At 33.0% G+C, this 15,413-nt stretch overlaps 1 protein-coding gene across 1 annotated transcript in view; it reads left to right on the top strand.

Moving 5' to 3' along the window:
* Positions 1–15,413, top strand: part of Col11a1 (collagen type XI alpha 1 chain) — a 186,192-nt gene that overhangs the window by 55,570 nt on the left and 115,209 nt on the right. The window contains exons 5-12 of the mRNA XM_021159058.2: positions 3,516–3,641; positions 7,923–8,039; positions 8,607–8,699; positions 10,409–10,663; positions 11,239–11,301; positions 12,488–12,529; positions 13,212–13,274; positions 14,793–14,867. Coding sequence (XP_021014717.1) covers positions 3,516–3,641; positions 7,923–8,039; positions 8,607–8,699; positions 10,409–10,663; positions 11,239–11,301; positions 12,488–12,529; positions 13,212–13,274; positions 14,793–14,867 — 834 coding nt within the window. The remainder of the gene's footprint in view (positions 1–3,515; positions 3,642–7,922; positions 8,040–8,606; positions 8,700–10,408; positions 10,664–11,238; positions 11,302–12,487; positions 12,530–13,211; positions 13,275–14,792; positions 14,868–15,413) is intronic.

Here is a 15,413-nt window from a genome sequence, read left to right as displayed (position 1 = left end):
TGTTATAGCATCAAAAATAATATTTACAGCTCATTACACATGTTATGATCCTCAGGATTATTTATAGACTGCTCACAACACAACATATAGTTAATACAAAACGGTGTGTGATGCTTTCTGGGAAAATTGGATTTTTACAGAAATTTCCAATATTTTCCAGTATTATATTTTATGACTAACTATTAAATACTGAAATAAGAATTTATAATGGAAACATTAGCAACCACCCCATTAGTGATGTAAAGTCCAATAAATAGAGTAGTAAGTGTTTAGAAAAACAATATTCCTCTCAAAATCTATTTTACAAAATAGAATTCATATATAAGATACTGTATTTAATTAGTTTCAGCAATTACATATAGAACTTGATAATTTGTACCCCTGGAATGGGATCTCTCAATTTGTTCATATTAATTCAGTTAAATGGACTCATTATCCCAGATGTTTGGGCAGAAAAATTTGGCGCTAGAGGTTCCAATTAAAACCACTGGTGATATTTCTCTAGTGCCCATTGATACCCAATTATTATTTTACGAGGCACCAGAATAAAGAACTATGCATTTAGTATTCTCTTTTGGGTAAGTCTTCATCTCTGACTACCCAGTTATAGCTATTGTGTGCTTGATTGAAGAGTTTTGGTTCTTGAAATCCTGTCAATATATTTAGTTTCTTCTATGCATTTTTGAGCCTCCACAAATCAGTGCCATAATTCACCTGTATGTATATATGTATACAAAATATTGAAAAATCACTCAGAAAAATATTTATTTGGTCAATTTCCTATATTGCTTCATGATATAAGCAAGTAAAAAGTTTCAATTGGAAACAGTTAAAGGTCGATAGTATATTTAGATGGGTATTAACTGTTCTTGCTGTATTCATGTTTCATTGAAAATTATATTTGTTTTTTTTCTCCTATTGGGATACATACATATATACAAACATACATACATAACATTTTCAAAGGATTTTTAAGTGAACCAACTAATTAATTAAAAATAGCATGGAATTACTAAATAACTTGAATACATGTAACAGATACAGAGGTTGGCATCTCTCTGGTTACAGGGAACTGTGTATATGCTCAGGAACGACCTAAGAAAATTCTGCATATCTCTTGTATTGGTGAGCCTATTCACCAAGCCGAAAAGTTTAAATTTGTAGATGTGCTCTAATATACAAAAAACCTCCTGATACACTTGAAGGTTCCAACCTTTTAACATTGGAAATGTCAAATCTTTGTTCATCATCATGTAATGGAACAGACGTTTCTGTGTCCAAAATCAAGAAAAAAAATACGGAGCTACAAGCAAGCAGTAACACCAGCAATTACTGCACAAAAGCCATCAGGCCTTGATACATAGTTTTTATATAAGGTATTGAACTTAAAACTATAAGCAAAATCCTTAGAAAATTATGACATAGGCAAAGAAACACACACACAAACACACAGTCATACAAAAACAAACAGAAAATTTTCTTGATCTCTCAGAACAAGGACATTAAATCAACAATTGTGATGCTGTATATGAGTCCCTTTTTAAGTACATAGTTTTTCAAAAATAATACAAATTTTAGAGAATTTCATGGGACATACTTTTATTATATTCATCCTTACATCTCCCTCACATATCACATGTGGAATATATTTATGTGTGTGTATGTCATACACAGTTTTAAAAAGAGTTAAATTATAACATTTCTGATATAAAAGGAGTCAGGTTCATTAATAGAACGCATAGGTAACTAAGAATATTTTAAAAGTCCTCATAATTACTGAACACAAATTGCTGTTATTATATCCATGATTGGCTCACTGGGTAAAGGTGGTTGGTGCCAAGTTTCATGACCTGATTTCAATCCCAGGGATTGAAAATTCCCAAGAGTTTCCCAGATGCATACAATCCTTGCACAATAAATAAATAAATAAATAAATAAATAAATAAATAAATAAATAAAATATATTCTCAAAAGACATAAAATAACAAATGTTAGGAGAATGTGGAGAACACTCAGTTACTACTAGTGAAAATATCAATCAGCCTAGTCATTTTGGAAATGGCATGTTTAGAAATGGTTAAAAACTGAAATATTGTGAGCTTATGGTTTTTGGTCTGTGCTCATTAGAATGTCACTATTATGGTCAAGTAATTGGCAGGAAAGGCTTAAAGGAAAAAAATTACCTCGGCTCCCAGTTCCACATTCCAGTCAGCCACGAGTGGGAAGGCACAGGAGCAGGAGCTTGAGGTATTAGTTTATTTTGTTCATACACAGGGAGAGGAGGCATAAAGGGATGTAGTCAGCATGCCTTCATCCTTTTATTCTGTTCACAGCCCAAACAGGGAATGGTCCTATCCCCATTCATGGTGACCCTTCCCAACTTAATAAATGAGAAACTTTCTGGAAGATGTTCTCAGAGTTTCATCTTCTAGATGATTAAAGATCCAGTCATTCACAATTATCCCTCAGTGTCTCTAATGCTGTATTCAGTATTTTGTATGCAATACTGCCTCAATAAACATATTCATGGATAAATGAGTATTGTGTTATAATTATGTTATCAATTCTTTCCTAGTTCTTGATTTTCAAGACTTTTATATTTAATGTTCATGATTTCACCTAGCTCTAAGTAATTCTAAATTTCAGCAAAGATGGAATAATTTTGAAATGATTCAAATTTGACTCAGGATGTACAGTCAAATCAAGTTCTCAAATATAAAAGGACTTCAGTCTTCAAGTTGACAGGGTTTTGACAGGATAAATGATTTATGGCCATAGTTATATTTCTAAGATTACTAGAGAGGTGATACACAGAATAATTCTACTGTATTTTCTTGATGAATTAAATATGTGTTTCTCTATTGTGTTGTTTCTGAAATTCATGAAATTAAAACTTTAAGATAATCTTGTTAAATATCTATAAAATTTGTCTCTAAAATTTGTATCTATAAAATTTATATGAAATTTGTATATGAATATATACAAATTCCATATAAATGGTTTTAAATGTTTGCTAAGATATTTTTTCAACAACGTAGCAAGTTCGTGCTTTTGTATTTATAAATATTGTGTTTATTTTTGCTGTATTTCTTTCTTGTTCATCTTTGTAAGCATTATTTTCTTCTTCTGAATATGATTCTACTGAGATATTCCCTTGCAGATTTCCCTAATAATAGCATTTCAGTGTAAACTAATCTGCTGGGTTTTTGCCATGGAAGTACATATTCTTTGCATGTATTACATTTTTCTTTGAGTATTCATATTCAAATCTGAATTATGTAAAACTGAATAGGTTGATTAATATATAGGATATTTTCTATACCAGAAAGTAAGTCAGAGCCGTGTAATTGATTATGACTTTCTCTCCCAGTCCTAGAAGACTCATCTTGATAATGATATGTGTTTACTTCTTTCTCTTCTGTACACATACAGATGTAGGCCATTTGACCTTACAAGCAGTCTGCAGACATCTGTATTTTTAGATGCTGACTTTTTCCGTGCCTGACTCTTTGCAGGGTGATATTCAGCAGTTCCTGATCACGGGAGACCCCAAGGCAGCATACGACTACTGTGACCATTATAGTCCAGATTGTGACTTAACATCCAAGGCCGCCCAGGCTCAGGAGCCGCACATTGATGAGGTGAGGAGGACGCAAGGCACAGGAGGCCTCGAGGTGCTCGTGTTTGGCTTTGCCTCCCTTTTTGGCATAGTTACTCAGTTTTAGTTAAATGATACTTTCCATTAAGAGTCTTTAGGAAGAGTTTGCTCAAAGGTAATTTAGTATATTTTTCCTCTTTTTCAGGGTTGATTTCTCAAAGCTGTATTTCTAGTTTTTGCTTTAAAACCCCTTGCATTTGGGGAGAGTAGGCCTTTTGGTGTAGTAGCTGTTTCTCAGTTTTGGACAGTTCTTACTGAAGAGAAAAAAAAATGTATTGAAATTGATTTTTAAAGATTTTAGGCTCTTATGTAATAGAGAGTTTCTTCAGTTTCAATTTTGAAAAATTTACAATTTTCAGTTTCCTATTTTCTCATAGGAAAGTAAACAATTTAAACAGGAAATAGTTTGTGATTTAATTTGTAATAAATGATGTTTTTGTTTTAATTATAATGTAAAGAATTTTGAGGTTATCCAATTACATCATTTCTTGCCTTCTCTTCTCTCCTTAAAAGCCCTCCTGTGTATGCTCCTCACTCTCTTTCATACACATATACAACCTGGTTGCTCCTTATAATGTTACTTCATGGATACATGTTCAGGGCTGAACATTTGGCAATGGATACCAATAGGTGTGTTATTTTCTGACAAAACTATATTTTGATATTTATTTTCTTAAAAGTAAGAGTTTCAAATTGTAAAGATGTGTTTGAAATTTGAGAACAAAATTCCATTTCAAAAACAAGTCTATATGTTCTTTTTAAATAGACTATTACTACCATTGAGTTTCCACTACTTAGAATAAATGGACTTTTAATCTGTTCCATTATTATAATTGATACAAATTCATGTTGGTTTTTAAAATTCAAAATTACAAGTTTTGACATTATGTTAGCTTATGGTGTATGTATCCCATTGAATTCTGTTGCCCTAATCTACTAGTACTAAATTGCCCCACAATTTAACAGTAGTATCATTTTTTGAAACAGGGTAAAGGTCTTAGTAAGGCAGTATGAAAGAACTAAGAGAAACAGCTTGGATGTATTATTTGTTGAGTTTTGAAGTTCTTTTTTCTGTAATGGTTTCTATGGAGAAAAAATATCGGGTTAAGTGTAGGTTTCTATAGCTGACAGATCAAATGTATGTCACTAGTTCTGTGTTGAAAACAAATGATATTTATTTTGCATTTGCCACTTTTATAAGAAAAATAAAATCTCTTTCCTATAGCAAATATAAGCCTTTACTTGGTGGAAGAAGAGAAGACGGTATTCTGTAGAGTATGGTTAAAAGCTGTTATTGGCTTTTAAACTAGTGAATCATAATAAAAGGTTTTATTTTTAGTTATTCAGGAAGAATTGACTCTAACTACATTGCTAGTTGAAAACAATAAACATTTTATATTAGTATTAAAAAATTTTAAAATGAACAAGCAAATTTTCTAATCAATTTAGATGATAGCCATTATATGTTTCTTCATATACTGAATTTGTATTTTTTTAGTGAATCTTCAGGTAGTTTGACTAAAAACAAGAAAGCAATGCTATCTTCTCAAGTATAAACATAAAAGTATGACGTGGAGCATTGGTCAGATACATTGCTTAATATCATATTAATAACTTATATAGGCAAACTTACTCAAATAGCTATTGTTTTCTAACTCCTTTCTTCTTTTGGTAACACATCTAATCCACTTGAAATTCAGGTGTGTATACATGCTACACTTACACCCTTATCATGGAATGAGAGATGTATGCTCTAGATAGATTTTTTTTGTTCAATCCTAACAACTTCATACATCAATGGATTTAATGTATCTGATATAGCATTATAAGTAATATTCAAATTATGTCTCTGGCTTATTTGTAACATGTTAAATTATCTTCTGAATTTGTAATAAATGAGATATTAAAGTTCTGTATGAGACTTTTCTAGTGTCTAATGCATATAAAGAAGAGCCACTTGCCATTCATTTTTTAATGACTAAAGTGGAAGGAAAAGCCAAGGGAAGGAGATCACCAATGAAAGAATAGAAGAGAAACCTGACTTCCTACCAGGGATGTCTTGGCTACTGTTGTCAGTCCTTGTCAATGTCAGGTCTCATCAAGGCACTGTTTGTTTCATTTTGTTTTGTTTTGTTTTTTAAACATTTGGGTAATGAACAAGGATTCTCATTTTCAGAAGATTCATCTTCACCTGTTCCAAATTTCTGCTGGTGTGATCATGGAGTAGAGACTAATTTGTCTGTTTCGTCATACCTATTTTTCATTTGTTTTTCTTTTATTGAATATAGAGCCTTTCCTCATAAACACATCCTGATTATGGTTTCTCCTCCTGGCACTCCATTTGCTTCCTCACCTCATCTTCCCTCTCTTCTGCTCCATAGCCACCACTAGAAAAAGCCTTTACAAAATAACAACCAAAACTGACTCTCTCTCTTTCTTTCTCTCTCTCTCCATATATATTATATATATATATATATATATATACATACATATGTATATATATATGAACATGAAGCCAAATTTTCTTTTTTATTTTATTAATTTTTAAATATTTATTTATTTATTTATTTATTTATTTATTTATTTATTTATTCTATATCCAGATCTTATTCCCCTCCTGGACTACCCTCTGACTGTTCCAGATCCCATTCCTCCTTCCTGCCCCCTGTCTCCACAAGGATGTCCCTACCACGCACTGCAGTAGGTTTCCGTGTCCCAGTTCAAGCCATTGTTCCCCTCAATCTCTCACTCCATCTCATTCCCCACATATACCTGATGCCCCTGTACCTATCCAACCTGCCCCTAGTCCACCTAAAATCTATTTTATTTTCTGCTCCCAGGGTTTTATAGCACTTTATTTAGAACAACTTGTTCTTCCTTATATTGATTTTCAGAATATTTTCAAAAGTTTTTAGTGAAAAAAATTGTTCTCCAAAGTATAGGACAAAGTATAGGGTTTTTGTTTGATTGTTTGATTTCTTTTTTTTTTTTTTTTTTTTTTTTTGGTTTGGTTGGGGTTTTTGTTTTTATTTATTTATTTATTCTTTGTTTAGGAAAGACTAGGCAAATGGTGTAATATATATATATATATATTGAGAGAGAGAGAGAGAGACTATATATACATACATATATGGAAAGACTATATATAAAGTATATATGCATACATTTATATAGAGACTTTCCTAGTACATATAGATATTTTATTTAACATACGCAGTTACCAAAGTATTTAATGTGTTGTCTATTCACAACTTTATATTTTACCAAGTTCTAAAGAGTCTCTATATATTTTAGTAAATTGGTATTTTGACCCTCATAAAACTCTACAGGAGTTGGGCAGCGATGGCGCACACCTTTGATCCCAGCATTTGGGAGGCAGAGATAGGTGGATTTCTGAGGTCAAGGCCAGACTGGTCTACAGAGTGAGTTCCAGGACAGCTAGGGCTACACAGAGAAACCCTGTCTCAACAAACAAACAAACAAACAAACAAACAAAACCACTAAAGGATTTTTTGTGTTTATATTTTATATTTGCCATTGGCTACATCATCTAGAAACATTCACTCATTTTGAAGGAAAGTCACTAAATACCAGATATGCAAATTTAGTTTTTCCTAGATTTCCTTCAGAGAAAATGAGTGAATTAAGAATACATTTTAAGTTAGTATTTTCCAAATATAGACATATTTATTCATGTTATTTTTATTTTCTCCCTTCCTCCTACAGATGTAAATATGTTTTCATATTTTCATAAGACCATTCTTACTATTTTATGTATTGAAAAACCACACCAATTTAAATGCTACACTTGTTAGTTTTATTTTTTCTATGCTTCTGATTCAAGCCAATGCCGATATGCATTAGCTAAGTCTTTTTCCATTAAGCTGAAGCCCCAGGAAAATTAATATTTTCATAGGAAGGTATTTCACAGAAGATTTTTACATATGAAGATTAAAACATATTTAACAACTATTTCCAAAACACAAATCCTAATTTTGAATTAATATTCAAGGTTTAATAAAAGTTTGACTCATTATTCAAACTTTTATTTTTCTTACAGCTGTAATCACTTGTTCACTTCTTAGAAAGCTTGCTTGATGACTCTGATGTTATTAGCTTCTGTATACAATAGAATATTCCTGCTTCATGTAGGATCTCTCTTAACATTTACATTGCGTAAAGGTTAAGCAGATGATTTCCACTCTGTTAGTAATTTTACTTGCAACTAACCCACTTGCCCAATATTTGTTCCTTTGCAACATAGTATGCACCTGAGGATATAATCGAGTATGACTATGAATATGGGGAGACAGACTATAAAGAGGCTGAGAGTGTAACAGAGATGCCTACTTTCGCTGAAGAAACAGTAGCACAAACAGAGGTAAAACCAAGAGCTGTCTGTTGTGTGTGGTTGTCCACTCTTCATCGTCCTTCAGACTTACCGAATACCTATCACTCGCTTCTGTGAATTAACACCATGTTATATTTGGCAGAGACACCTTGAGGAGAGCTGACCATTTTTGCGTTTTCATTTCCTTCCTTTTATCCATACGCTTTATTTTCTTTCTCACTACATGTTTTCCATTCCATCTTTCATGACATTTTACAGAAAAAGAAATCCAATTACACAAAGAAGAAGAGGACATTGACCACTAACTCAAAGAAAAAAACTAAAAAGTTCACATCCCCCAAATCTGAAAAATTTGCATCCAAGAAGAAGAAACGTAATCCAGCCACAGCCAAAGCCAAACTAGGGGTCCAGGTAGCGAGAAAAAGCAATCAAGATCTGTCCTAGATGAGATGGAAGATCTCTGATGAGTCTTAGACTTAACCCAATTAGATCAATTCCAATTTGGCTAACACGCTAATGCAATTAAATCATGATTTTTACTCACTTGAGATTACATTACAGATTTTCTAACCCTTGTTCTTCTGAATTTATCATCAGGCAAATATTGTGGATGATTTTCAAGACTACAACTATGGAACAATGGAACCTTACCAGACTGAGACTCCTAGGCGGGTATCAGGATCGAATGAGGTAATCCAGCAGTAATCTCCCTGTGGCTTTCAAAATGTGTAACATGTTTTGGTAGATTTCCTTGGAAAAAGCATCTCAGTCACTGGTTCCTTTTAGTTGCCACTGATAGAGAAACAGAAGTCTTGGTTCATAATTACAAAATACCTGCAGTTACAGTTAATGTCAGTTCAGAATTTGCATGACACTGCTTCATGCAAATTCCATACTTTTCAAAGGGAATTGGCTGCTATCATTTCTTAATTGCTCCTACTGCTGAGCAAGCTTTTTTTAAACTTGTTACAAAGAGTATTCACAGCTTGATTCTCCCTGGGCAAGAATCCTCTGCCTTGATAATTGTATCACCACCTGATACAGTTCCCATCTTATTAATGGGAACACTCATTTTAATGACAACAAGCATTTACATTTTAAAATTCTTTAGGATGTTAATTATGATTAAAATAATCTGGTTTAAATATTCAATTATTTTCCATGTAAGTATTCCAATATAAGTAGGACTGTTAAGTTCCTTGTAAATTTCATAATTCACATATATTTTGATCATGAAACAGATCAACAGGAAATTCGGTATAATACTGTTAAATAACTCATACCCGTTATTTATATTATTATCATCTGTAAGTTAGTATTATGTAAGTGCAAACTATTTAATTATTTGGAACTTATAACTGCTCCAATAAAATATACCTATAATTCAATCACATCCTTTAAAGTTATAAGCATTTATGGTGTGAATAAATTTTATCTTTTCCCAGTCTCAATTCTTTCTTATGAGAATTACAACAGCTCAAGATGTTAAGTTTCATATGTAAATTCATTCAACTGTTTACATCAGTTAAAAGCAACATAAATTACATCATAGGCAAAGTATAACTTCCTTGCAGAAGTATGTGCTACATATTTAAGACTAAAAATTTATAATTGTGGACTTTTTTTATACCCAATACAGTAATGTCATAGCAATGACTTAACTATTATTCTCATTCAATTAATTTTCTATAATGCTGCCTATGTAGTCCATGTTACTCTACTATTTATACTCAGTTTGTCTGTGAGAACAAATTTTCAAATGTAATTCAAAGGGTAACAAGGAAGGTTATTCAATTTTACCTTGATTGCAATCATAAGGTATGTTAACAATGGCGTTCCTTATGTGCATGGCACTTTGAATAGCCACCACAAAGAATAGTTTCCACATACTGGTACTAATATTTAGCTGACAAGACTGAATATCAAATTATAAGGCTTATCTTTATAGCAGCTGTATTTTGCTCTATTGTCCAATAATATTTGAAAACTAAGCAAATATCCATAATAAAATTTTATGAATAATAGCATTCATAAAATATCCATAAAATTAAAATATGCATACTTTATTTGTTCAGATCTTATGCGATAAAGTAACACCTAATTGGCGAGCCAATTTTCTGTAGTGAGAAGAAACACACTTGTTGAATCCTTGTGGACATTTGCAGTTGATGCCAAAAGGTGCTTTGAAAGCAATATGTCTTTGTACATATCAGTGTATGTACAAGTATATTCCTTTCAGTGATACTGAACCAACAGCCTCTTTCTAGGCTCTTGTCTTGCTTGAATAATAATGAGCTCCATTTCTATCTTATGCCATTAGGCTGTAGTTACAGATGCTCACCTTGCTTTGCTAAAAGTAAACTTCCTGTTCTCCAATTCCCTACAATTTAAATGAATAGCCAAATCAAGTTGAAGAAGGTTTTACTGAAGAATATCTAACCGGAGAGGATTATGATGTCCAGAGAAACATTTCCGAGGATATTCTGTATGGAAACAAAGGAGTAGACGGCAGGGATTCTGATCTGCTGGTAGATGGAGATTTAGGTGAATATGATTTTTATGAATACAAAGAATATGAAGAAAGGACTACGACCTCCCCTAATGAAGAATTTGGCCCAGGTGTCCCAGCAGAAACTGATTTCACAGAAACAAGCGTAAGTCAGCACTACGCTCTGTGCCCTGCGCATGTCTTATCTTGGGAATGTTTCTGTGCTCATTCTGATGTGTTTTCAGGCTTAAAATGCAGCTGAGGTCTTATGTCCATTGTGGTTACTGACCAAACCCTAGAGAGCCATGATGGTTTCTTCAAGTGGGAGTTGACAAAGGTTGTGTCTTGGGCTTTCTCTGCAGTCTTCCTTTTAAATTATTGTAAATAAAATTGTACCCCAATTTTCTCATTATTGATAAATTTAAGTAATCTTGTCATTGCTTTTCTGACTACTAGCTCTCGTTTTGTATTTTAGACTGTTTTCTATATTTTATTTGGCAATATTTCTTTAATTTTGAGACCGTTTTGAGGCTACAAATGCATTTAACTTGCTGTAACTGAAATGTAAGGAAGCAACAGTTTGTTGGTATTTCAATAGTCCTCTTGCTTATCTGGCCTTATTGAAATTCTTAATGTTTCTTTCATGAAAGGAACACTTCCTAAAAGGTTTATTTAAATATATCTAGGTGGTTAAATTATTATTGAAAAATATTTAGCCTGTTTTTAACTTTCACTCAATAGATAAATGGCCATGGTGCATATGGAGAGAAAGGGCAGAAGGGGGAACCGGCTGTGGTTGAACCCGTAAGTGCTTTGGAATATGTTTTAAAGATTGCTACAATCATTTAATTTGTGAATTGCCATTTCCTTGTCATTATATAAGACTCTACATTTTCAATGAAAATTCTGATGTTTATAATTTACCCCAAAACAGGTGGGTAGTAATGCCTTTTCTGGAAAGCAAAATTTCAGTAAAATAAAATTATCACATATTTATGGAATTTGGAATTTTGAAAGTGGCTGGAATTTTTTTCTGGTCCAATTTTTTGTTTAAAAATATGAATTTACATGTTTTATTCTGTGATTTCAAATGTTTGGTGGTTGAGATATAATGGCTTTAGTTCAAGTCTGTGATTTTACTGATATTTATTTACTGATAATTACCATATTAGAAATGTTATTCAAAGTATATTATACAATAACAAAATAAAATGAATAGATAAGGAGTTGAGAGAGAGAGAATTGAGTAGATCACAACAGACAAGAGTGTTAGGGAGAAGGAGTAGTGACTGTGGTCCGTATGTATGGCATTTTTGTGTGAAACTTTAAGACAAGAATATTCTCTAAAATTTCATTTTGTTTACTTGCATGATTATCTGAAACTATAATTGTATCAATGCTATGAACTCTGAAGGTATTGTTAAGAGGTATATATTTTCAAGAAGCAATTAAAAAAAAGCACAGTTTTCATTGACCAGCTACATGGGGAAAGCAGTTTATTGGAGCTATAGGTTGGTTTAATGGTTCACTTCAGACACATGTATTTCCTTCAGTAAACACAAATAAATATAATTTATCTGGAATTAAAGTGTTTAGGTATTTCCTTTCCTTAGTTCATTCATCAATTCATCCATTAATATAGCAAATATTTATCATGACCCTGTATTTTTGTTTGATCGATTGTTTTTTGTTATAAATTAAGTAATTAAGTTCTAGGGAAGAGCTTAATAAGGCATCTCTGTTATACTCTCCGCAGAAGCACTGAGCATATTCTTTCTCCTTAATATTATTTGTCTGAGCATTTATTTTACTTTCAATTAGTTCATACATTCACTAATAGCAAAGGTTATGTCTTCTATTATTTCAAATTATTTTATCTTCCCATAAAACCACATTTTAATTGTTTTATATCATATGAATTTGGAATTTGCTTTAAAACTATTATAGTTAGTCGAAAGACTAAAAGCTACACGGCTATTTTTTGTTATAGGGGATGCTTGTTGAAGGACCACCTGGGCCAGCAGGACCAGCGGTATGTAAATGATTTTTTTCTGCCATATACTTGAAATGTTTGTATTTTAGTCTTATTTGATTTATAGAAGAAATCCGTCAAGCTTAGGAGCTGTTAGACTCAAACTCTTTATTATTATTATTTTTTTTTGTAAGAATGACTCTATTGATAGGCCTTAAAGTAAATTTTGAATATTTTCCTCTCTCTTTATATATTATATTTGTGCATATATGTATGCCTGTGTGAGATAGGAAATTTTTGTTATAAAAAATATATGGCATCAATGCTTTTAAGTAGTTACAAAAACAAAAATGTTAAAATGCTGGCAAGCTATGTGATTACTTGTTCAACTTTACTACCACATTTTTGAGGTCGAGTCTTATGAATAGCCATTTCTTCAGGAGGAACCTGGGACCAGCCTCCACCACAACCACTTTTCATTGGCATGCTGCTTTCCTTCCTGTTTTCCCTTGGCGTCTGCCTCCATGCTGAACACAGACTCATAGAGAAACAGTTGTGCTGAATGCAGAACTGTTTCCCATAAGTTGTCTTTTCACAGGAAGTTAAATAGAGCAGTTGTTTCGGAGTTAAGGGTATATTTATAAAATATAAATGAGGCGCACGTTGAGTGTGAGAGGCCTGCCTTTGCTTGAATACTGATGAGACAGGAAGTTGTTTCAGATCATATTTTCTTTCTCCGCAGGGTCTTATGGGTCCTCCAGGGCTACAAGGCCCTTCTGGGCTTCCCGGCGATCCTGGGGATAGGGTAAGTGAAAGGTGGGGATGTCACATGGCAACTGTGCAGCATATGGCCTTAAAATTAATGTTTTCCTCAAATTAACATGGTGCCTTTTTTCGGTTGGGAGAGTGGGATGAGAGTTCTACAAATTTAGGATTGTGTGACATTTTACTTAACTTTTCAGACATGTTTTAGCGGGGATAAAGATTTTATCAGCATGATTAGTGAGTCAGTATTGTTGTCAAGTCTCCTATGCACATGGGCAATTACAGTAGACTCAGCTTTCAAATATGAACACAAGAAGTATGATCTTGATGTACTCCATTTTCCTAACCGCATCTGCATAATTTCAGACATCGAGTTTGATGGAAATGTTTGTTTGCTTTTTTAATTAATGCATATGGGTGCACATATCTGTGTTCACATGTGTGTGGGAATATGTGTTTGCTTCTGCCTGTGTGTGTGTGCACATGTGTGTGTGTGTGTGTGTGTGTGTATGTGTGTGTGTGGTGTGTGCAGACACGTGTCAGTAAGTATGCTGGTAGACAGGTTTTGATGTCAGTTGTATTTATTAATCTCACAGCATCTTACATTTTGAACTAGGGTTTCTAGTTGAACCAAGAGCCTGCTTAGCCAAGTTGCCCAAGAGATTCTCTGTCTTTGCCTCCTCCTGAGACCTAGAATTACAAGTCATCACTGACATTGTCAGTCCAAGGATTAGTGTCTGAGCTGGATATTTGAGCTCAAATCCTTATGCTTTCATGGCAAGCGCTTTCCCAATGATGTATCTCCCACAGCCTTTCACATCATTTTAGTTTTAAAAACACTGTCGTTGGTAGTTTGAGTTGTATCTATCTATCTATCTATCTATCTATCTATCTATCTATCTATCTATCTATCTACCTATCTAATGTATATATATATATATAGTTATTAACTTTTAGAATTTGATATTTATTTATTTTTACTAAATAAGATTTGACTTGGCAAAAGTCAGATTCCTTTTACTGAAAACTCATATATATGTATCATCCATTCAAACTTGTTTATGCAGGTGTGTGTATAAATTTGATACTCTATAATCATATATATCTATGTTGTAAACATATGCAAATTTCTACATATATGTGCATGCATGCATGCATACACACATTCAGTATATCATTAAGCACAAATTTAAGACAGTTTTATTAATGGATACCTTAATATGTTTATTGTATTAACTTTAGTAATTATACTAATAAAGTGACTATTTTTTGATAGTTTAACATAGGCAGAAGATACACTTTAAATATCTATTTATATGTTAAATAGATATTACATAAATATCTATCTAGTAATACTTAACCCAATTTTGTGAAATTAAACCTGTTTTCAACTGTAGAAAACTAAATTTTCAATTTTTCTTCATACTGATTTCCCCTCCAGAATATATAGGATAGTTTCATGGTATGCAATTTTATATTTTATATTCTTAGCAATTACAGGCTCACTGATATTATAAATTGTATTAATTGATCTTGTTCATCGTATTTCCTTTCCTAGGGCCCACCAGGACGTCCTGGCTTACCAGGGGCTGATGGTTTACCTGGACCTCCTGGAACCATGCTGATGTTACCAGTAGGTTTTAAGAAATGTTTTATACAGACAAATTTGTTACCTTTCATTATGTAACCAAACAATACTGTAATTGAATCATTGAGTAGAAACAGTTTGGAAGGGAAGGAATGAAGGAAATCAAGCAGAACTTGAATATGGGGCAGTTCATTGAATAGAACTCTGGTAAATAGCATTCTTTGCCCTAAACTAGTTTTTTGTTTTGTTTTGTTTTGTTTTGTTTATAATTTATTTTTTAAATTAGGTATTTTTTCATTTACATTTCCAAAGTTATCCTAAAATTCCCCCAGACCCTCCCCCCCCCCCCACTCCCCTACCCACCCACTCCCACTTCTTGGCCCTGGCGTTCCCCTGTACTGAGGCATATAAAGTTTGCAAGACCAAGGGGCCTCTCTTCCCAATGATGGCCGACTAGGCCATCTTCTGATACATATGCAGCTAGAGACACAAGCTCCGGGGTAACTGGTTAGTTCATATTGTTGTTCCACCTATAGGGTTGCAGACCCCTTCAGCTCCTTGGGTACTTTCTCTAGCTCCTCCACTGGGGGC

The sequence above is a fragment of the Mus caroli genome, unplaced genomic scaffold, assembly GCF_978045245.1.
Source record: "Mus caroli unplaced genomic scaffold, Mus_caroli_1 scaffold_3, whole genome shotgun sequence".
Lineage (NCBI taxonomy): Eukaryota > Metazoa > Chordata > Mammalia > Rodentia > Muridae > Mus > Mus caroli.
Note: the sequence above shows the minus strand (reverse complement) of the source record. Positions and strands in the feature narration are given on the sequence as shown.